The 25780-nt window shown below is 33.9% G+C and overlaps 1 protein-coding gene across 1 annotated transcript in view; it reads right to left on the reverse strand.

Annotated features, from left to right (window-relative positions):
* PDS5A (PDS5 cohesin associated factor A) overlaps positions 1–25780 on the reverse strand; it is a 140467-nt gene that overhangs the window by 54382 nt on the left and 60305 nt on the right. Inside the window, exons 9-17 of the mRNA XM_047090487.1 lie at positions 25299–25414; positions 22854–22948; positions 21972–22117; positions 19687–19838; positions 18094–18207; positions 15772–15853; positions 14408–14456; positions 14084–14223; positions 7434–7549 (exon numbers count right to left, since the gene is read on the reverse strand). Of these exons, the coding sequence (XP_046946443.1) occupies positions 7434–7549; positions 14084–14223; positions 14408–14456; positions 15772–15853; positions 18094–18207; positions 19687–19838; positions 21972–22117; positions 22854–22948; positions 25299–25414 (1010 nt within the window). The remainder of the gene's footprint in view (positions 1–7433; positions 7550–14083; positions 14224–14407; positions 14457–15771; positions 15854–18093; positions 18208–19686; positions 19839–21971; positions 22118–22853; positions 22949–25298; positions 25415–25780) is intronic.

The following is a 25780-nucleotide window of genomic DNA, read 5'->3' on the forward strand; positions in this document are numbered from 1 at the left end:
TCCTGAATAACCTTCTAGTATATGCATGTAAGACAGTTTATCAGTTGATGGACATTTGAGTTTTTTTCTATTTTTTTTCAGCTATTATGAATAATGTTTCTGTAAATATTCATATCCAGGTATGGACATATATTTTCACTTCTCTTGGGCATATATTTGTGAGTGGAGTTGCTGGGTCATATAGTAACTCTGTTTTAACTTTTTTTAATATTTAAAGTTTATTTGTTTTGAGAGAGACAGAGAGAGTAAGCAGGGGAGGGGGCAGAGAGAGTGAGAGACAGAATCCCAAGCAGCCTCCATGTTGTCAGCACAAAGCACAATGTGGGGCTTGAACTCACAAACTGAGATCATGACCTGAGCTGAGATCATGAGTTGGACACTTCACCGACTGAATCACCCAGGCACCACAAATGTTTATTTTTGAGAGAGAAAGAGCACAAGTGTGCATGAGTGGGGGCAATGTGCACAAGGTGGGCAAGGGCAGAGAGGGGGACAGAAGATCTGAAGTGGGCTCAGCACTGACAGCAGAGAGCCTGATGCGGGGTTCAAACTCACAAACTGAGAGATCACAACCTGAGCCAAAGTCACACGCTTTACTGACTAAACCACCTAGGCACCCCTCTATGTTTGAACTTACTGAGCAGCTGCCAAACTGTTTTCCAAAGCAGCTTCATCATTTTATATTCCCACCAGCAATATATGAGGGTAACAATTTTTTGATGTCTTCTCCCACTCATCTTTTTTATTATAGCCATACCAGTGGGTATTAACTGGTGTTTCATTGTGAATATATATATAAATATTCCCATCTCCACAAAAAATTGCCTTATGCCCCGTGTGGTCAATCTCCTTTTTCCACACTGGCAATTACTGATCTGGTTTCTGTCACTATAATTTTACCTTTTCTAGAATTTCACGTATTTTGTGTCTGACATCTTTTATGTGACATAATTCTCTTGAGATTCCTCCACATCGTTGCATAGAATCAATAGTTTGTTCCTTTCTATTGCTGAGAAGTATTACATTGTATGGATTTATCACAGTATGTTTATCTAATTACCAACAGATGAACTTTAGAGTATTTCTAGTTTAAAGATATAAATAAAGCTGCTACAAGCAATTAACTTGAAGTCTTTATGGGAATTTAGGTTTTCTTTTTTTTTGTAGGCAAATATCTAGTACTGGGATTCCTGAGTTGTATGGTAATATTAATACGTATACTTAATATTACAGCAAACTATCTCCTGTATCACCAACACTTGGTTCAGTCAGTCTGAAATATCATCAATACTTGGTATGGACAGTATCTTTGATTTCAGCCATTCAAATGGGTATGTAGTGGTTTCTCACTGAAATTTGAATTTATATTTCCCTAATGAGTAATAATGTTGGTTGTCTTTTCCTGTGCTTATTTCCTATTTGTATACGTTATTTGGTGAAGTCTGTTCAAATCTGTCCCCTTTTTTTAAATTGGATCATTTATTGAGTAGTATGCTTAACTTAATGAGTTACCCAGGTGCTCCATCATTGTTTATGCTTTTTATGTCCTATTTATCTTGCTTACCCAGTATTTTGCTCTACAAGTTTTAGCTCTGACATATATTAAAAACAAAAGTTATTTCCAATTTGAGAAGAATATCTGAAGTATGCTTTCTATTTGGAGGAAATCCTGTAAAATGATACATGAATTTAACAAGATTACAAATGTGTTTGAAAAAATTTATGAGTGTATCTAATTATTTTTAAGAGGTTGTGTATGCATTTATTTAATAAGTGTTTACTGACCACCTATTATGTGCCAAGTCTTAGGGTCTATCCTGGAAATACAGTGCAAAACAATACAGTGCATCATCTCTGCCTTCATTATAATGTGGGTGGATCATCATTATGAGTCAATAAGCTGTAAGAGACCCAAGTCTTAAAACCAGGACCGCAGTCCTTTCTCTTATAAAAGTATTTTCATTTCTAAATTAGAGAAATAATACATACTCCATATGCTTCATAGGGGTATCATGAAGCAAAAGATTATCACCAATTCAAGTGTCTGTTCAAAATTGCTTGGGAAGTCTTCTATGTGTCTCTTTCTCTTTTAATTTGTATAACAACTGTTATAAATCTTCACCATTCTAACTCAGGTCTAAATTCTTCCACTGAGCAGACTACTTATATTACTTTTAACCTGACAGAGAATAAAGGAGGCCATGAGTGAAAACTAATTTTCTATACCCTATCTTCTAAATTCCTCTAATTTGTATCTATCGTTTTTTCATATCATGGAGAAGATTTTCTTCTTTCTGCTCCTCTTCTTTAGGGATGTTGCATTATCATAATTCTACCCCCCTTCCCCCATCTTCAGCCTCTCTTCTTTTCTATTAGCACCTCTCAAAGGTATTTAAATATTCAAAATTTCTTCATTAAAAACAACAAAAGACCCTTCCTCAGGCTTACTCTCTTTCCATTATCTAATTTTTCTCTTTAACATTTTATAGCTAAACTGTCCACAGTGGCTGTCCTACATCCCAATTTACCTCCTAAAGCAGAGTTTGGAAGTGTAACAAGTTATTTATCCCTTGGATTTTCTCCTATCTCAAGGCTGCAGAGTGGACCCTATTAGGATCCTGTTGAGCTAAGTCAATCACCTCTGGGTTTGAGCAGTCTTCTCTGCTCAATTTTTATCATTTTCTCTGTGGACCATGATGTGGATGTTGGGAAGGGCTAGCTTATGCTCTTCTCAATCCTTGGTAAACTGAGCTTGCCCCTGATACTCCAAAGAAACTATCCTAGCCATAGTGACGTTTTTTCTTTTTCTAAATCCAATGGATGATTTTTAGTATCTATTTTACTTCTGGATAGCATCTGACCTCTCCAACTTTTAGTCCCTCTTTAGCTTCTGTGTTACCACTCTTTCCTGATTTTCCATTTAAAAATTTTTTAAAAAATGTTTATCTATTCTTGAGAGAGACAGAGACAGTGTGAGTTGGGGAGGGTCAGAGAGAGAGGGAGGCACAGAATCTGAAGCAGGCTCAGGGTTCTGAGCTGTCAGCACAGAGCCTGACGCGGGGCTCGAACTCACAAACTGTGAGATCATGACCCGAGTTGAAGTTGGACGCTTAACCAACTGAGCCACCCAGGTGCCCCTGATTTTCCACTTTTGACCATGCCTCCTTAAAAACAATTTTTTTTTAAATTGAAGAATTGACATACAATCTTATATTAGTTTCAGGGGTAGAGGAGGGTGACTTGATATTTATAAACATGAAATGGTCACAATAAGTCTAGTTACCATCTGTCACCATACTATATTGTCAAATTTTTAAAAAATTTAATGAATTCCTGATCTTGTAGCCAACCTCTTAATTAATTTTCCTTAGGATTCAGTCTTCAACCTTTCTCTTTTAAAATTTTACCCTCTCCCTGCAGGTAAAATTTTACTCCTCTCTCCCACTATTACAATCACTACTTCACTTTCAACCACTATCTATGGATAAATAACTAACTGGAGCACACATATGTGTATTTGTATAAACACAAGTCTGGGGGAAATATACTAAAGAAAAATTGGTTATATTTAGGATGATTTTCTACTATCCTCATTCTTTTCTTCCAAAATCCTTCATTATGGTTAAAGCACATACTACTTTCTAACTACTTATTAATTGCCTTTGTTTTTGTCTATTTATTTTTCCTAGAATAGCTACTAAAGTTCATTTGGTAATTACTATGTGCGAGGCATTGTGCTAAGTGTTTTATATATCCATGTTATTTAAGCCTCTCAACAATTCCAGTTGTTATTTTATTGCTGTGTATTGTTATTGTATTGTAAATGTATTATTATCCTTATTTTAAAGGTGAGGAAATTAAAGCTCAGAGTAGCTTAAATAATCTACCCAAGGACACAGGGCTAGTGGCCTGTTCTTCTGCAATCTCCACCTGACTACTCTCCATAATTCCTACTGATCTTTCACTACCCATTTTATGTGTGATCTATTTCAGAACCTGCTCTAATAACAAATTCATCCCACACAATTTGGGTTAAATAACTATCCTTTCCTAGTTACCCAATGTATTTTACAAATTGCTCCATTAAATGTGTGTTAAATGAAGAAACAAACCCTTTATTCACAATAGTCCATAAAGATTTGGTTACACAGAAAGAATATTATATGACATATTTCTCATTAAAATAAACTAGAATTTTGCATGAAAGTAGTCTCTCAGAAACCCTAACCATAAGTTGATTTCTCTGAGCCCAAACATGATGCTACTGAAAAAGCAGTGTTTGGTCTGTTAAGACTGGAGATCAACCACTAGCTTTACTATAATTTACTAAAGTAATGAAACCCTGTGAAGCCTCATGGAGACAAAGAGCAAATGCCATTATATGTATCTTTCAAAGTCAATATGCAAAAGCAAGAGTACTATCTACATGTACTATATACTGATTGACCCCATTAAAATCAAATGGCATAGAGCAAAGGACACTGACATCAAAAATAATAAATGTGTTGGTGGGAATATAAATATATGGTATAGCCACTGTGGAAAATAGTAGGGAGGTTCCTCAAAAAATTAAAAACAGAAATATATGGTCCAGTAATTCCACTACTGGGTATTTCAAATGAAAATACTAATTTGAAAAGATATATGTATCCCTATGTTTACTGCATTTTTTATAATAGTCAAGACATGGAAGCAACCTAAGTGTCCAATGGCAGATGAACAGATAAAGATGTGGTATGTGTATGTATGTATGTGTACACACAGGAATAATATGCAGCAATAAAAAGGGATAAGGTTTTGTCATTTGCAACCACATGGATGGACCTAGATGATATTATGCTAAGTGAAATAAGTCAGAGAAAGACAAGTATGATTTATGATATTTTTGATTTACTCATGTAGAATGTAAAAAAAACAAATGAATAAACAAACTAAAAGCAGAATCAGACCTATAAATACAGAGAACTGATGGTTGCAAGAGGGAAGGGGGATGGGCAAAAGGGGTGAAGAGGAGTGGAAGATATAGGCTTCTAGCTATGGAATACATCATCGGAATAAAAGGTACAGTGCAGGGGATATAACTAATGATATTGTAACAGCGTTGTATGGTGACAGATGGTAGTTATATTTGTGGTGAGCCATAGCATATGGTATAGAGATGCCAAATCACTATGCTGTACACCTGAAACTAATTAACATTGTGTCTGAAATATACCCAAATAAAAAAAATTAAAACAGAGGTGCCTGGGTGGCTCAGTTGGTTAAGTGCCTGACTCTTGATCTCAGCTCAGGTCTTGACTCAGGATCGTGGATTCAAGCCCTGCACTGGGCTCTGCATTGGGTGAAAAGCCAATTAAAAAATAAATAAGTAAAAACAAAAAAATTAAAATAAAATTACTTCCATCCTTTGGAAAAATAAAATAAATCTAGGGTTTTTGTCATTACCCAGCTGTGAACAAACCACTTACTCTCTGAAAACCTTACTTTTCTAAGCTCCAACTCTTAATTTCAGTTCAGGTCATGATCTTGTGGTTGGTGAGTTCGAGCCCCATGTCAAGCTCTCTGCTGTCAGTGCAGAGCCCACTTCGGATCCTCTGTCCTCCTCTCTCTTTGCACCTACCTCACTCACTCACTCTCTCAAAAATAAACAAACATTAGAAAAAAAAAAGAGAAAAAGGTAGACAGACATTGCTGTTATAAGCTGAATTGTGTACCCCCAAATTAAATGTTGGAGTCTAATCTACAGTACCTGATAATGTGAGTATATTTGAAAGTAGGGTCTTAACACAGATAATTAAGGTAAAATGAGGTGAAATGTGTGAGCCATTATTCAATATAATTATTGTTCTTATAGGAAGGGAAGATTAGGACACAGATAAAGTAAGACCCTATAAGGAGACAGTGAGAGGAGGCCATCTGCAAGTCAAGAAGAGAGGCTTCAGAAGAAATCAAACTTGATGGCACCTTGATCTTTGACTTGTGGCCTCCAGAACTGTGAGAAAATTAATTTCAGTTGTTAAAGTCACTCAGTCTGTGGTATTTTGTTATGGCAGCCCTAGAAAACCAATACAACTGGCATTTCAATACAACTAAAGCAGTAATTCACATACAGTGAAATAACTAATAGCTAGAATCAGGTCTCCTAATCCAAAGCTATTTAAAAAGAAAACCAATAAAGGTTGCCTGGGTGGCTCAGTTGGTTAAGCATCCGATTCTGGCTCAGGTCATGATCTCGTGGTTCGTGAATTGGAGCCCCACGTTGGGCTCTGTGCTGACAGCTCGGAGCCTGGGGCTCTGCTTCAGATTCTGTGTCTCCCTCTTTCTCTCAAAAATAAATAAACATTAAAAAGAGAGAGAGAGAGAGAGAGAGAGAGAGAGAGAGAGAACCAATAAAAACAAAAGAAAACAGAGAGAGAGAACCAGTAAGTACTATGTAGTGACCCAACATGAAAAGGAAGATATACAGCTTGTCTACAGGAAAAATGATTAGCGCAAGGGAAAAGTATTCACAGAAGTTTACAACAGAAATCATCAGAGGGGCGCCTGGGTGGCGCAGTCGGTTAAGCGTCCGACTTCAACCAGGTCACGATCTCGCGGTCCGTGAGTTCGAGCCCCGCGTCAGGCTCTGGGCTGATGGCTCAGAGCCTGGAGCCTGTTTCCGATTCTGTGTCTCCCTCTCTCTCTGCCCCTCCCCCGTTCATGCTCTGTCTCTCTCTGTCCCAAAAATAAATAAACGTTGAGAAAAAAAAAAAAATTAAAAAAAAAAATCATCAGAAACAACTGAAATGCATGAAATTATGGAAAACACTTAATAAAAAACAATAGCTGTTAATGTCTATTGTGCCAGGTTTCTTAGTTTTTATGTTATCTCTAATTCTGACAATCATATGACAAGGAGATGTTATACACATATTAAAGTTAAAAATAAAATTAAGAATTCAGATAGATTACCAGGCTTCTTCAAAGACACAAACTGGTATATAGCAGACACATGCTGTGACACCAGATTAGTCTAATGGCAACTTGTTCTCTTTTCAAAATACTATTCTGTTTTCACATATCTCAACTGAACAATGATACAACACATACTACAGGAATATTGTGTGGCCATCAAAATGGCTAAGAAAACTCAAAGATTGACTGACAGCCTATAGATTTAAAAATTTCTTCTTTTTCCATATTTTGCGTTCTAGGGTTTTCTTTGATGAGCACAGATAGGCTAAAAATAAAACACAAGAACTCTAAAAAAATTAAAATCATTGAAGTAAGTCAAAGACTAGAAAAAGAGTAAGCCCTTCCTTCAACTTGAATGATATATTAAAAAGGTATACAGGGAGACTTTTTAGGTTTTCTTAGGGACCCAGAATTTAAACTTACCACACTGTGGTTTCAGACCATATTCTATTTTTGAGTGAATAGATTTCCTGGCTTACCTTATGGCTTCTGAATCAATGTGCACAGGTGCAATTCTTTCCAACAGAAATTTGACCATCTCTAGAAAAGGGTTTGTTGGCTGCTTAGGATTTGCAAGTTTTCGAGCTATTTCTCTCTATAGAAGGGAAAGATTTTACCGTAAGTATGATTCACATTCATATTTTTCAAAATAAAAGTGACTATAGGTATCAAAAGCATTTAAAGATTCAAAACCAGCAGAATCTGCTTTAGACTTGACTAAATTTCTGCTTTAGACCCTGACTAGAATTATATACTCATTAGGTTATCACTGCAAAATCTGTACTGTGGAGGACAGAAAGGGGATAACATTGTGTGATTTATGCCTTTTATCCTATATTTCTCCCATGAAATTATTGCTTAGTAAACAATCTTTTTTAATGCTCTTTCAAAAAGTTAACAATTAATACTTTCATGGGTATCTTTTATTAGTTTATTTCATAATTTGACAGAATATTATGCTTTCAGTTAATGATTTGTCTTTTTAAAGAGGGAGAGATTCATAAGTATGTAATTATTTATAAAATTTTTAGTTCTGGAAAAACATAGGTGATTCCAAAGATGGTGGCATTACATCAAATAGTTCCTACAAAGAAAACATGTTATTGCTGGAGTTTCTAAAGAATATATTGGGACTTTATTAGAGAGCCTGATTCTCCCAAAGACAAGGTTAAATTCACAAAGTGTTGGGCACTGGGGGAAGAAGTTTAATCACAAATTTAATCAACACAATTTAATCAACATTTAATGAATATTTCTGCTGAATAAATATAAGTTTTGGGTGAGAAGATAATGCATATTAAAAGTACATCCCAAACTATAAAGCAGTAACAAATAATAGTCACTTTATATGTTTTTTCATAAAAAACATAAAAAAATATATATTCAGGGGACAAGGGAAAAATGAAACAATTTCTACTATAATTTCAGTGATATCTTGACACAAGTTAATTTTATAAAGACAATATTAAATTGGATACCATCCATGTTTCTCATTAGAGTGTAAGTCTCGGGAAAACTTATTAGTCATTAAGAGATGCTTGATTTATTTTGCAAACTATAATTAACTTAGCAAAACTTTAGCATTTGAGAAAATAAAAATACTTTAGTCAGTGCTCAGTCCTTACATACTTTGCTCTAACCCACAGGTATACATTTTAAATCTGAATTTAAGTACAGTTACTATCTTTTGAAATCAAATTTGTTTTGTGCAGGTCTCCCCAAAAGGGGACTTTTTTTTTTTTATCCCTAGCATAAAATTTAATTGCTTTAACCTAAAATAAAGTCAGTGATCATTTAATAACAAATAAGCCTACTGGAAAACTGCTAGGCAAACTACACTAGTCAGTACCCTGGAATAGGTTACTAAAAAAGAAAAAAAAACTAGGCATTAAGAAAGACAGTTATGGTACTAGAAACAAGCATAGAAAAAATAAAGGAAATGCTAAAGGGAAAAAGAATAATTCACAATTATATAAACCTAGTAATAATACCATATAAAATACACCTATGTACATAACAACACTAGATATAATTAACTTTTAAAACCTAATGTTTTTATATTCCAATATAACCTTACATTTAAGTAATCTTTCATAATAATTATTGTATGTGATAATCTTAAGTGATACTGGGAATACGCAGCAAGCCAAATTAGTTTGCGGCAACAAAAACCAACTAGTTTGTAGCTTTGTTTTCTTTATGCAATTAAGAAAAAAAAAAAACAAAACACCCACACATACTTCCAATGCACAAACAGAAACATCTAAGACCAACAAGAAGTTTCATAACTGACAAAGCTTCAAACAGAAGTAATCATATGCAATCATTTTAGGAAATGACAGAATGAATAAAGAAAATGAATTCTTTCTGCATCTCTGACAATGTTTCCAAAATTTCTCATCAACTATGCTAACACTGCAGATTGATACTATTACTGATACATACTTAATAGTCACAGAAATTGTTTAGTATATTAAGCACTCTTAAAGAATGTCAAACAAATAAATAGTCCCTATTCTCAACAAGCTTATAATTTTTTAATCCTGTTATTATAACACTAAAGAGCTTAAAAATTCTGCATTTATATATCTCCTTTGTTCTTCATACTTTTCCTTTCTCATTTTGACAATAAAAAATATAAATGTTTGTTAAAAAAATTGTACTCTTTTCACATACACAGTAAGTATCTCCTCTCATATACTTTGCTGTTTTCCTAATCAAAATGTCTCCTAGATTTAACATTATCAATTTTCACAGCTGGAATCAGTAAACTAGATAAAGCATAATTTCTCACAAGAAGCAGCTTCTAAAGGTTTAACTTTCATGATTCAGTGACCTGTTCTTTTCAGTTCCTAAACGTAATTCCAATGTGTGTGTATGGAGGGCAGGGCGGACTTCCCAATAAACAAGCTATTCTCCAAACACCAGCAGGGTGTCCTACAATTCAACTCAATTCCGACACTGTCTATCCAAGATAGGATTGGTTCCCACAGGTTAAGGGTTCAGTCTTAAGGGACTGCCTCCCACCCCTGCCCCTGCCCCTGCCCAGGTGTAAGCCCAGGTAGTTACCTATACTTCCGACCAACTGGCTGTAAATCTAGGTTCCCATAACCCCCTCCTTCCTTGGGTCTGATTAACTTGCTAGAGTAGTTCATGTAACTCAGAGCAATATTTTACTTACCAGATTACTATAAAAGGATATATAACTAAGGAATAGTCAGATGAAAGAGATGCATAGGGCAAAGTATGTGGAAAGGACAGGGAGCTTCCATTACTTCTGTGAGTCTGTCACTCTCCCCAAATCTCTACATGTCCACCAACCCGGAAGCTCTCTGAACTTTGTCTTTTTTAGTTTTTATGGAAGATTCAATACATAGGTTGATTGATCAAATCATTGGCCATTGGTGACTGACCTCAGTTTCCAACCCTCTTATCATGTAATTGGCTCCAGAGGCAACCAGTCCCCATCCTTAGGCCTAACATAACAAAAGACACCTATGTGGCTTTATGCACTTCGGTAACTTAAAGGGTTTTTACTTCTGTACCAGAAATGGGGGACAAAGACCAAATATATATTTCTTACTATAAATCACATCACCCCTGTATATCATTCTAACTATAGAAAGATTAAATTAAAAGAAAACAGGAAACATTTGATGATTGTTACTAAATAGCATGCATTAGCATCTCTCTCCCTTTCCATTCTTTTCTTTACCTCCTCCAGGAACTATACCAACCAGTCTTGAATTCCAGACTTCTAAACACAACTGCTGAGAGGCCACACATCGTTATCTTTTTCTATCCCTCCAATATCTTCTCCGACATCCAGTTACTGAGGCTAGAAATACAGCCAGTCATTCTTGATGTAGTGGTCTAATCCCTACTTACATAATTGTTAAGATTCAATTCAGGAACCACTTATTCTCGAATAAACTATTCCAATTTCCACCCTGGCCTGGAATGGGGGCTGTTCCTTTGTGTTACAAAGGACATGATTCTTTCAGAATACTTACCACGCTATATTCTCTATTGAAATATATGCCTGCCTCTGTCACCTAAACTACAACCTCAGTGACAGACTATGTATAATACAATTTACTAAATTATGCAGTGCATTATAATGGTGTAGGCTTGATCAAGGGACAACCCAAAATTTGGCCTTCAGAAGATACAATGCATATTCAGATAACCCTGTAGAAGGGTTTTTTAAGGTGTGATCTGTGAAGTACTCTAGCAGAATCACTTTGAGACCGTTAAAAAGATGGAGATTTGTGATCCCTTTCCACTTATTTTAAGAATTGCCAGTGTTTGTCATGTAGATGTAGTACCACAAAAATTACCATTTATTTACATCTTATGGGGTAGCGCAAGGGTCTTATTTTAAGTTATACACAAAATTTCATTCCATCTTACTCTAACAATCTCATGAGGTTGATAATATTTATAGATGAAGAAAAGGAGGCTCAGAAATACTGAGTAACTCACTAACAGTCACAATGGTAGTAAATGGTACAGCTGGAATTTAAACCTAGGACTGTCTCAAATGCTCCATTAATAAGCTTCCTGGAAAATCTTGAAATTTAGGAGCCATGGTCATGCTAGAGCATCAAATAGCAAGCAGAGCTCATGCTATAGCAAATATGTGATCCTTCTCTAGAATAAAGGTGTGGAAACTCAATACCTGAAGTCCAAAGGGAAAGCAAACCTGAACAGCACACACTGCAATACCACTGCTCATCCTCTCTCACTATACCATCGTGTATATATGTATTAAGCCATAGTATGGGTCTATTGTTATTCCTTGCTCAAAGTATTAGATCTCCATTCCTACAAAACTCTTGTTACTGAGTAATGTTCACTTCTTGAGAAGAAGTGATTGTCATTTAGAAAAAAAGGAAGTGGTGATACATACACATTAGTAGGAGATAGAGAGAAATTCTGAGAATGAAAGCTACACAGAATGACAGAAACTAAATTTTGTGTATTTCTTTATTCTTTTCTTCTATTTCAGAATGAAAGCAGCAAGAAAAAAGAATGTGATAATAGAGGATGTATATAACTAATACCAGTAGCCCTTGGGGAGAAGGACAAAAGGATATAGATATTCTGGAAAATGGCAAAAACTAACAGTGGTGTTTTCCTGAGTGTTTAAAGAGTATTATAAATCCTATTTTATACTCAATATACAGATAAGTTAAATAATGTGCTCAGAATACACAATGCTCATGTAAAAGCCAGAAAACAAATTACTGTGAAACCATTCACCAAAGAAAACAAACTAAAAAATGTGAAGTCTTCTAGAATAGACTTCTATTAGCTATTCTGTGGACCATTACCTAAAATATCTTCAGAATAATTTCCCCTCCAAAAAAGTATCATCACCTTGCTCTTTCCAGTGCAACTGCAGTCCTCATCTCTACTTTCCTGGTTGCTAAAATCAGGAGCACTGATTGGCTACACTGCATGGCTGTGGTATTCATCCTGAGATATTTTGGTTACAAACATCTGTTTTGCATATACTTTTTGGATTTAGAAACTTTTAAATATTTATGGTCTGACAAATAGTAGGAATTCATGTTATTGCCATTTTTTCAAACTCAAGCTTAATTTCTGTTGCTCTCAGACCAAAAACACCACCTGATTGTTCTTTCTCAAGGTGCACATTTGTTGAGCAGTACTCAGTTTGAACTGGCTCTTCCGGTAAACAATGGAATGTATAGAAAGAACACAACTGTGGACTTATGATAGATCTAGACTCTATCTGAAGCTCAGCCACTATCACCAGATGTAAAATACTGGATAAGAAACCTTAAAATTCAATGTCTTTATTTGTAAAATCAAATGCTTAAACCAACTATTTCTAAGGTCTTTTCAAGCTATTTCATTCTATGATCCAATTATATTAGTTGATGCCCTGCAGGACACAGCACTCTGGAGCTAGAATTCTAAATCTCAAAGAAGTAAATGAAACCTTTAAATGTTTTCGGCAAACCACTCATTCAGAAGTGCAAAGGTTGAGGGAGTCTGGGTGGTTGGTATATCCATATTCCCAGACCCAAAAGAAGAGTCCACTGTTCTCTTCCCTAACTTGGCTTCCCCTCATCTTTTCCTAATTCCTGGTCTTTTTAGATCCACTTAGTGACCGAGTATCCCTAGAATGAATAAAAAATACCTACACCATGCTTTCATACCATTTCTTATACACATGTATCATAGTCCTCATCCCTTTATTACATAATTATCCCACTCTAATTCTTTCTAGAACAAAGTTACACATAAGTATCTGAAATATTTTTTTTTTCTCTTATTCATCTCTGTAAGCCTAGTCCCAAACATAGCAGTTGTAATATATGCGCTATACCACAGAAATACAATGTATTTAAATCCTAAAGGGCCATGTATTAGGACACACACTCTCTTTCTCTCTCTCTCTCTCTCTCTCTCTCTCTCTCTCTCTCTCTCTCTCACACACACACACACACACACACACACACAATCTTCTAACGATCCTGTGAGGTTTTCACACATAGATGAGAAAAATGAGGCTACAAAATATTGAACTTACTAAAGGTCACACTGGTAGTAAATGGTATAGGTGAAATTCAAACACAAAACTCATAAAATGCTGAATAAAAAAATGGATGAAGTTCTTTCCTGATATTTTCAATGAATACTGGTTTTCTATAAAATAAAGAATCCAGGAATAGAATGAAGACAAAAGCCTAAATGGGAAATTACCTTCTCTGTAAATGCATATATGACAATGTAACTGTTGCTAATTTATTGACAAGGGTTATCTCCATCCTAATACAGAAGTGAAGAAAATGTATGCACACACAAGGATTTAGAAAGTTCTATTTACATTAACAAATGTCTACTAAATGCAAAGCATACTGTCTTGCTCAATTCCTAGGACCAATCTCCCTAGCTTAGTTCTCTAGTGTTTTCCCTGGAATTTGGCTGAACACTGGTGAGACAACTAAGCTGATCACAGATATACTCCTGAGTAATTTAGAGCTCACATTATAGTTAAATTAACACAAATAATTTATGTAAGGCAGGTTTTAATGAAATATAAATTTCAATAAGCAAAGCTAAAAGAACAAATGTACAAGTATAATTTACTAACCACACAAACATCTGCCTGTTTGCAAGAACAGGTTGGACTGATTAATAACTCCAGCTGAGACCGCAATTTCTCATCATCACCGAGAACCTGGTTAAATTTCTTCACAAAATCTTGTGCTTTCCCAGGGTCAGGCAAATTCTCTATAAAAATGAAAGAGAATCAGTATTATAAAAGAAAAACTACTCTGCTAAACTAAGAGCAAGCTCTCTTAAAAATTATGCTGAATTATTTTCTCTTACTTGGTATTAAATTGTCCCATTGGGTAAGTTATTTGCCTGTTTTGATGTTTATTATGTTATATATGGAATGAATAAGCAAACTCACTTGCTATGGTCATCAGTTTTCCAAACATGGCAGAACAGTTAGCCTCTGACTGAAATTTAAAACAAAAAAGTCATATGAACAAATTTCTGTAAGAAAATCCAAACTCAGTATTATACATTTTTTAAAATTAAAAAAAAAAAATCATCACAAACCAGCCACCAGAAAATCTATACCAGAAGTTGGTAACAAAAAATTGTGGAGTAGCAACAACTATTAAGTCAGGACAAACAGAAGGAAAGGTGATGTCAGAAGGAAGGTATTTAAAAATTAAAAAACGAATATAAAATTTCCATAGAGAAAACATCTTGCCAGAAGATTGAACTGAAGATAACTGAAACAATTATCATACCAAAATTACTGTGAAACCATACATCAAAGAAAATTAACTAAAAATGTGAATAGGAAAAAAAAATTCTTCCTGAATAGTTCTATTATCTATTTTATGACCTATTACTAAAATAACCTCAAAACAAACAAACAAACAAACAAAAACAACTCAGAAAATCACCTCCTTTCCAAAAAGTACTTCTGGTGCTCGCTTCAGCAGCACATATACAAAAAGTACTTCCATATTGTCCAACACAATAAAGTATGAAATTTGAGTAATTTGGATCAGAAATTGGTAAACTATGGTCCTACAGACCATCTGTTTTTATTAAAGGTTTGCTGAAACACACACTGTTTATTTACATACTGTCTATGACTGCTTTTGCAATTTTATAAAGGCAGAGTTGAGAAGTTCACCAAGACTTTATGGCTGGCAAAGCCTAAATTTTTACAACCTCATCAGTTACAAAAAAAGTTTGCCAACCCTTGCTTTAGCATCAATAGATCTTTGAAGGGTCTCTGTCTATGATTCCCTAGTTAAGAACACCTATTCTAGCAACACATTGAGAAATATATTAAGAAATTATTCAAGTTTCTTTCCCCCATCTTCCAGAAAACATTGGGCAGAATTTTTTTGTTAATTTGACTTTGGCATATTTATAGGATTGGCACTGGATTTGATACTGACTCTATATTGAAGGACCAAAAAATCATGGAGTAAAAAAAAAAACCATGACTTTATATAGAATTTTATCTTGAGACTTAATTCTAATTATTTGAAAATTGATGAACTATGTATAAATGCTTAGTATCTAAAGTGATAAGCTAGACATCACCATTTCTTTGCTCATGCTAGAAAATAAAATTTTGTTATATTCATTTACAGTGAAAATTTTGTTTAGAAAACTACAGAAATTATGTGTAACTGACATTTGGAAAATACTCAAAATACTTTTTGCTTGCTTCATTATATGTAACTAGAGAAAAACTGAATAATGACCATAACAAACTATTAATTTAAAAAATCATGAACCTACTGTAGGTTGCTTGTGCAAATCCAATAGTTCTCGTACATGACTTCTGAGCATGTTCTGACACTTCCACATTTCATTGAGAGCTCTGTTAATAAAGTTATAAGCATGAAAAAGAGATAACGTAATATAACAATTCTGGTAACTACTCAACCATCCTACTTTTCTTGTTGCCTTGTATAAATACACCATGCTTGTATATCTACCTAAAATTTTAAGCACCAGCACTGACATTTATTTATTAGGATTAAGACAGGTTAGTTTAAAATTTTTTTTAAACATTTATTTATTTTAGAGAGAGACAGAGACAGAGTAGAGGATGGGCAGAGAGAGAGGGAAGAGAGAATCCTAAGCAGGCTCTGCTCTCTGTGCTCCACTCTGTGAATGCAGAGCCTAATGTGGGGCTCAAACCTACAACCCGGGAGACCATGACTCGAGCCAAAATCAAGACTGATGGCTCATGACTGAGCTACCCAGGCGCCCCAAGACAGGTTAGTTTAAAATGGTAAACATAAACCTTCTTTTGAGAGAAAATATTTGAGAAGTTTAGGAGGATGAAAAAAATCTTTCCAGGTAAATGAAGGGACTGAAAGACATTCTAAGCAGAGATAGCTAGAATGTTCTGGCATAAAAGATAAAATGTCATCAAAATGCCTGCAACAAAGGAAACTTAAAAAAAATTTACAGATTTGGAACACAGACTATGAATGGAGTAGTATCAGGAAGCTGGAACATACTGTAGAAAAGGATCAGATTGTAAAGGCTTTTCATGGCAAGCTAAGACATATGTATGAAAGGCTGGAAAAATGAACTTCTTAGATGATGTAGATTCAAGGAACCAAATTTAACTTGAGTGTGTTTACTCTAGACTACTCTCTCTATGAAAGCAGATTTTCTTTCACAAACACAGTCCATAATTCCAGGTGTCTAGAGGACCTCTGAGATATTAGTCTATCTTGGAGTATTGTTTGCCAATATTCTGAAATATAAACAGAGACTAAACCTTAGGCCAGGGATTTACTATCTACAGTGAGCATTAGGAATCACTCACAAATTAAAAACAAATGATGGCTAATGCCTCCTTACACGATGCACTAAGGATACTACGTTACTTCTGTAGAATTTCTGCTGAAAATGTATAAACTTAATCTAATAATGAGGAAACACTAGATGAACCCAAATTGAGGGAATATTCTACAAAATAACTGGACTGGACTATGCAATACTCTTCCCTAGTCATCAAAGTCCTAAAAGACAAAGAAAGAGAGAGCAATGGCTTCAAGTTAAGAGACCAGACACATGACAACCAAATGCAATCTGTAATACTAGAAGGGGGGGGGAACCCATAAAGCACATTAATGAGACAACTGAGGAAATTTAAATACATATTAGATTAGACAATAATATTGTATCAATGCTAAATCTCTTGATTTGTCAAGAATACTCTGGTTATATCCTATTCTTAGGGAATATACATTGAAATATTTAGGGGTAACGGGATCTAATGTCTGCAAATTACTCTCAGATGGTTCAGAAGAAAATATTTATGTAGAGATAAAGAAAAAGTACATGCAAATGGCAAATGATAAAGCAAATGATGAATCTGGGTATAAGGACATCATAATGCTCTGTACTATTCCTGCAGTCTTTCTGTAAATTTGAAATTATATGAAAGTTAAAAGATAAATATACAAAATATACACATATTGTAATACACACACATACACACACACACACACACACACACACGCTGAGGTTCTTTTCAGAAGAACCAGGTATCTCAACAACAGGACTTATTTACTTTTTAAAAAGCTTTATTACAGTGGAGTGACCACATATCCCAGTGGCCTAGGACAGTTAAAGTTTATATCAACTGTCTGATCAAAAATATTAATAGTGCCTTTCAGTCTCAAAAATATCCCAGTTCAGACTACCAATCATATGGTCATTCTACATAGAGGTGATCTGGATACACTCTCTTGCTAAAGAAGTAGTACTTAGTTCTTAGACATAGTATTGTAAAGCTCCAATAGTGTAATTCAGACTCCAGTCAACAGGCAGACAAAAGTAATTTTGACATGGGGATTTCTTTGAATCCCTGAAACGATATATATATATTATGGACTCAGGTGCCAAAATTCTATCTATGTACATAGGAATATTTTTGCTTTTAAATTTACCTGAACTTGTGAAATTTTTTTCTATAAATATTTACCTGAGGTTCCTGATTCAACTAGAAGAAGCAACAACCCCATCAACAACAATTAGATAAGGTGAAGTAATTCTATAAAATCTTTACTCCAAACATTCATTTAAAAAGTAACTTACTTGACAGCATTTGGATCCAAACTAGCATATAAATAATATAAGCATTTCATTCTCTCTTCTGTTTCCAGATTGTGGGGGACAAGATACTGAGCAAAGATTTTCTCTACCAACAGTCTATGAAACAAAAAATACCCACCAATAATATAATTATTCTATATTTTAGAAGCAACAGGCATTTTATATTTTTACCATCTTATGCAAAAATATCAGACCTATACGTGCAAATGGTGATGCCTATATGTGCAAATACAATGGAAAATATTATTATGTGACTGGTTCCTTTTCTTGGAGTACAGTTGTGGGTTGGGTTTTTTTTTTTTTTTTTTTTTTTTTTTTTTTGAGCAATCTCTATGCCCAACATAGGGCTCAACCCATGAGATCAAGTCACATGCTCTACCAACTGAGCCAGGCAGGTACCGTGGACTAGTTATTTTTAAACTTACAGCTAGTTGCGATTTGTGACTTTACTTTTTGTCAGTGTGGAAAATTTGTTCTAAAAGGGTCATACATTACTCCTAAACACAAGGTGCTAGGCTGTTCCACCTATTCTTCTTCATCAGTCCTGATCTATAATAGTAAATTACTTAACACTACATATAAAGCTAACAATCAAGAACAGCTAATTGTCAAAAACAAAAACATAAACTTCCTCTAGTTATAGTTCAACTCTTTCCCCGTGGTGTCATTACATAAAATCAGAAGGATCTTCCTTCATATTGCTTCCTGAAAAGTTAGATTTTCCTGGGCACATCTGATCTCTCTTCTCTCCACAGTCTAAATTCCTTACCAATACTGCAATAACTTTCTTGCTAAGCTTATATTTATTATTCAATATCACTGGAATAAGAAAATACAAGAGATCCTCATTTATCAATGAAATGCACAGCCAATGATACCAAAGCAGTCAGTCTAATGCAACAAAACATTCCAAGTATTCTGCAAAAGCCAAAATCATCACTGCAATTCAAAACAGAATTACAAGTAAAACTTGAAAAATGAAAACAACCTAAGTCCTTATCACTAGAAAAAAAATTTGTAACTAAGTTGCCATATCGTGATCTTTTCCCAATATATACAAATATAGAATGTTATACACACCTGAAACTAGTATGCTATGTATCAATTATACCTCAAAAAAAAAAACCACAGTACTACCTCTATTAATATTTACAGTGTTTCAAAAAAGGAAGCATAACAACTAGCAGTTACTGAATAGTGCTGTGTTGCCAGGCATTGGGCTAGGGAGCTCTATGTTCATTTTTTATTTAATCTACATTACAATCTTGTAAGGAAAGCTTTATTATTACTCCTTTTTTTTAGATAAAACCAAGATATACAGAAGACGGTTGTGCAAAGACACGCGTCTAATAAGGGGCAAAATGAACATCTGGCCTCTGGTCTGACTCTGAAGCCCGTGTCTATTTCATTAATTATGCTACTTGACAATTATTGCTAGTCTTATTTAAATATAGTATGTATAAATACAATAAAGTGATTTCTAAATTTAGAAATAATATAAAAGAGAAGTAAATTATGTTAAAAAAATTAAAAGCATTTTTATATTCAACCATTCTACCAACATATTAGACTCACTTGTCATCGATGCTATTCTGATAATAAATATGCAAAAGCTTGTCCTTTATCCAGCTGACTTTCTCTGCAGCTTCTTTTCCTGCTTCACCATGAAGACAGTATTTCTTATAAAGCTGAGCAAGACCCATCATAGCTTCTTTTCTTACTCGCCACTAAAAAGTATAGTTTATTGAATGAGTGAGATACCAAACTTCAGAATGCTAATCTGTAAAAAATTGCCATTTCTTCAACTAGGTTGTACAATCAGACTTACATGTATATAAACTAGCACAATATTTATTTTCCTAAGCAACAAATTGCTTTACCAACACTGAACAGGTTCTTATTTATAAATCTGACTACTTTAAAAATTGTCTAATGCAAATACTACTACATCAACCTACCAATTTTATTTCCCTCACAGCCAAGCCATCAGTAGTAAATCTTACAGAAGACTTCATTAGATTCTGTCTTAAAAAATGTGCCCAAGTTTTAGAAGTGATTAAAAGGTAAAAGAGAAAGTGTGTGATTTACTCTGCAACCAAAAGCCCTATCGTCTGGAATGCTGTATCCTAATTAAATTTCTTTTGTTATTAACTCAGAATAAGAAGAGCAAAATTTAATATCAAGATCTTAGAATTACAAAGTTGGAAAGTACCTTAGCGATCATCTTAAGTGAACTTCCTTACTTTATAGATTAAATGGGCAAATGATTTATCTAGCCACATACTACTAGTTACTGGAAGACTCTTTGGGACTTCTAGAGACTGGAACGGTTTACTAGGAGGAAAGAAAGGTAGTAGGAGGAAGGTAGATAAAAAGGAGACTATAAAAACCTACAGTTGGAACCATGATAGTGAGATGTAGTAAAACAAAACAAAACAAAACCAGAAAAGATATTTATCCCAACAAGTCAGAACATATTATCTTTGGTTTATTTACATTAATATTTCTTTATAATTTTTTGTACAATTTCCTCATTTTTAGGCTATTTAGTAGATGAATGAAACTCTGTCCCCATACAACAAGTAATGGATGTCATGTGACATTTCTCACATGAAACCAAAGAATGTAAGCAGTGAAATCTAAAGATTAAGTCCTGTCCTCACATTTTATAGAGGAGAAAACAAATTTCAGAAAGGCTATACCCAGGGCCATCTAATTTATTACACCAAAATCCAGGTCCTAAAATGTCTAGTAGATGCTATATGACCATACCATGCACCCTCAGGAAGATTAATTTATTTAACTCCTTTGGAAAGTATAAACATTTACAGAAGTTGGAGCGAAATGTTACTAAAAGGAGGAAATAACACAAATGGTAATACCTTAAATCAAGTGTGTGTATGGGGGTGGGGAGAGAGTTACCAGCTAATCACTAGGTAGGGTATCATTTCATTTAAATTAAAGCCAAGAGGAAAAACTTGTTCAAAGTTAGAATTACTGATACAGTTGAATATGTTCAACAGTGCCCACTTTACATATTTGCCTCCTCTATTTTAAAAGAAAGAATAAATACCTCTTGCTATATTTCATATCCAAGAAATGTAGTTTTACTCTGAAATTATTACTAAATGACACTGGTTTCAGGAGGACAGTGTGTTTTAAACAATGCATCAAATAAAATAGCACACTGCAAAGGCAACCTCTGTTAAAGATGTTAGTAAGAAGCATGCCTAATCAGCCTGCCTTGCATGTCTGTCTCTTGCTTATAGCTGACACTATTCCTTAGGAACCACTTTTGTTGTTCTTAGTACTACTCTTATCAACCCATGTTTTTAACTGTAACCAGAGAGAGGAAATCACCCAAAAAAGTAACTAAAGAACTATCATTTCTGTCCTTAGCTTAGCAAAGCAATACAGAAATATCATTTTCATATAAAGTAACATATTCTTTTAATTCAATGAGTGATAGACCCAGCTAAGTTTATATAACATGTCAAATTTTGAAAATGCTAACTATAAGAAAAAAAAAAATAGGTGATCAATCACTATTCTTTTGAAACTCATCATATAAGTGAAAAGGTAAAATAAAACTTTAATTGAGCTGCTCTTTTTTATAAAGGTAGGCTAGAAGACAAACCCATGCCTAATATCTGAAAAGCTATAGAACCCAATGTATTCATTTGTAAAGGTAATTAAAAGATACACAGAAAACATAAAAATTTTTAGATTTTTACTTAGTACTGTATTGATTTGAACTTCACACATAAAAGTTTTAGGTATACTAGGAATAATTCCTATTGTATTTAACAAACACTTTAAATATAGCAAATTACAAAAGAATAAAATTCCTCAGATTTTACCCTTTTATCCAGTGTTCTTTCCCTTACAAAGCCAAGTAGCTGATCATTCACTAAGGCAAGGTCTCTTTTGGCAGCTGTTATTATAGTAACAATGACATCATGACGAATTGCTTCTTCTGGATCATGTGATCTAACTTTCAAATATTCTGTAATATAAGAAAAAAACTAAAGCTAAATGTTAGCTATGATATTTGTCATGTTCAGAATGACAGAAAAAACCAATGCTTTATGTTTTTATCCATACCAAAACAATGTTTGTAAAATGTGGCATGAATTAAAATAATTTTATTTTTGAGGAGGCAATACCCTACATAATCACAAAATAAACTAGACCACACTAGGTAGCTATTACTGCAAAGTCACATCTTAAGAAAGAATGTATTTTTCCTCAACTACTCTGGAAAAGTCAAATCACAAAGCAATATCTGATTTATATAGTTCAAAACTTAAGTTACAATACCTCTTTTTTGGTAAATACCATTTTGATAAAAGCATTTATTTACTAACACCAAATAAGTGAGTTCAAATGCTCTAACTTCAAGTGAAGAATGAGAAATTCTAGTCTACTCCAGAAGATACTTTCCCACTTACTATTAGATATATTACTATATTTAATTATCACATAGGTATAATGATTTGTGCCAAATCCAATGTCTACTTCCTCAAATTACGATTTCCAAAAAATTCCAAAGGATTACAATATGAAGATTTCAAATATAATTTTATTGTACAAACATAAAATCATTTATAGTTCATGACTGATAGAAATCTGAAATAGTGTCAGAGTTAAAACCTATTCAGAAACTAAATTTAAGATCAAAGCTCCCATCTAAATGTATTTGTGTAATTGCTCCCATATTTGTAATAAATCAGCCAGCTTACCTGTGAGATCCTTTGCTAAATCTGGGTGATTCATTAAACAGTGGCTGGCAAATTTCACACTTTCTAATCTCACAGGAACGTGAATGTCATTAAATCTACATGGAAAAAGTTGCTAAAGATTAGTTGTAAAGGCAACATAATTACTGTCAAATAAGGTATATCCACATTATATAAATGGCTGTTAATTATTATGACAGTTAATGGGTTCTGAAGGTAGAATATAAAGAAATACGTATTTTCACAAAAACATTTTTGAAAACAGAATGTTTACCACACCAAAACAAACAAAAGTATAAACATATCCCTCAACCCACACTATCTAACTCTGTAGTGCCCCAAATTTAACAGTCTAAAAGGATACAAAACAAACAAAAAATAAATATTTAAAACCTAAAAAATCTACATGAAAAAAGTTTATAGAGGGAAAATACTAGGAGGAATAAGAGGTAGAAAGCAAGAGAGAGGCAGATCCAGAAGTTCAAAGATGATTTTATAAAATGCTTGTGTCATGCTGCCTTACAACAAAAAAGTTTCAAACCCTCCGATAAACTTGTATTTAAATGCTCTTTTAAAAGGTCTAGTACATTGTAAAATTGCAATAAGTATGAAACACTTCATGTAGATCCACAAATTTAAATAAAGAGTTAAGCTCAGCAATTCTCAAATTTAAAATTTATTATGGGCAATTTAAAAAACATTTATTAATTATAAATAAAGTGATTCTAAAAAGCAAGAAATATTTTTATTTTTGAAGTAATCTCATAAAATAACCAATTAAAGTTATTTAATAAACATTTTACGTCCATGGCCTTTTACTTCCTTAAACAATTTTACTTTAATAAATCGTGCATTTAGGATTTATAATTTTATTTTTAAAATATTTTAAAAATATTTATTCTGAGAGAGAAAGAGAGAGAGAGAGAGAGAGCGAGCACAAGTGGGGGGGATGGGGTACAGAGAGACAGGGAGAGAGAGAATCCCAAGGTGGCTCCGTGCAGGGGTCGATCTCACAAACCATGAGATCATGAGTTCGACGCTTAATTGACTGAGTCACCCAGGTGCCCCTAGGATTAATGATCTTCTAACTGCCAGAAAAAAATGAAAACATTACCATTTATGATCAAGTAAATTACAAAGTATCAAAACACTTACTGCTAAATAGCTAAGGTAAATAATATGGTAAAACTGGTAATACTTCTTTGTTTCTATGAATCAGAGACTGATTATTAGATATAGCAGTGAATGTAAAATTATGAATATAAGAAACTGCTTACAGCTGATTTAGTTTTTACAAGTGATTGTTTTGCTATAAACACTGAGGCAATCACAAGGACAAAAATCACTCTTCTGTTTACTTACAAGTACAGTTGCTTCATTATCTCTAAGTTCTCATAAAATCAAGTTTCATTATTCAAAATAGCATTTAAAGACCTTCAGAATGGTCTGTTCTGGGAAAGTAACTTAAGACTGTCATTATGTCAGTGTCAGAGATTTCTCAGATTTGTTTGTTATACTGTAATATTTAACTTACGATTATTATAATGAATTTATCTTAACATAATTTCTAAGCCCACCTTCTGAACCAGTTGAATTGATAAATCTAAAATGTTCTCCAGAATACTAACAGTAAAAACTGGCTTTTCATGGTTTGAAGCAAAGCAACATGTACAGGGAATGCAAGAGGGAATCTGATAAATTTCATATTTTTCAACCTTACCATCATGTTGAATAGAATCTAGTAATTCTAGATTCTTGAGAAAGAACATTAAAGGCTATCTGAATTGGGTGCCTGGCTGGCTCAGTTGCTTAAGTGTCCAACTCTTGATTTTGGCTCAGGTCATGATTTCACAGTTCATGAGTTCGAGCCCCACATCTGGCTCCTGCGCTGACAGCACAGAGCTGCTTCGAACTCTCTCTCTCTTTCTCAGCCCCTCCCTGCTTGTGCACTCTCACTCTCTAAAAATAAATAAATAAACTTAAAAAAAAAAAAGCTATCTGAATGAAGAGCAATTATTTTCAATTTCAAAGTCATACAATACCACATTAGTTCACAACATACATCATTCAATTAGATAAGCTACAAACCTAAAAGATAAACACTAGTAAATGAATACATTGCTGGACTGAGGAATGGCATGGCCTGGATCATTATGTCTTCAGTCTCATGATTTAAAAATCTTAAGACTGAACATTTTCAGATGTTGCCTAATGACATTATTTTAGCACAGAAAGATTAAAAAATGTTATGTGGTAAATAAAATAATAAGCATTTCTTCATAAAAAATCTGATCTACAATTTGTTCTCCAAGAAAGACAGCAACATAGATACTAAAAAACAAACGTATCAATTGAAGTTTTGAAATGTATGGTTTTAATCAAGCAGACCAAACTGACTGGCCTCTGAAACGTAAAAATTAGAATCCATAGAACTATATGTCCTCTTACCGTCCAAGAAAACATTGCCAAAGAGGACGATTCTGTGTTGCCAAATCAGAATCTTTAGAACCAAACAATTTAGCTAAAAGTCGAACAACAGCTAATCGTTCTTCTCCATCATTGCTCTAAGGAAAAAGAGAAAATAAATGAAGTCAAGGTTTATTCATCAGATTATAGAAAACAACATGATATATTCCCAAGAAGCTACAATTTCCTATTTCTGCTTACAATGACGAGAATTTTAAAATATCATATGCTCATATGCTCTTATTTACTATGTAGAAATTGATGTGAGTCCATGTTAGATCATTTGGTTCTTTGCTCTTATTTCACACCCCCTACAACTGCTAATTTATGGCCCCTCCAACTGCTTGTTTGCAATCTATAATGTAGAAATATGAAGATAATCATTCAATTCTAACATTCCCTAAGAGTTTGAGAAAAAATTCTGTGAAGGGAAAAGCTGCAAATAATTCCCACCCTAGTAAGTT

This window comes from Lynx rufus, unplaced genomic scaffold (assembly GCF_022079265.1).
Source record: "Lynx rufus isolate CCGP_SWC_20201006 ecotype Redwood Valley unplaced genomic scaffold, mLynRuf1.p SCAF_3, whole genome shotgun sequence".
Classification (NCBI taxonomy): Eukaryota; Metazoa; Chordata; class Mammalia; order Carnivora; family Felidae; genus Lynx; species Lynx rufus.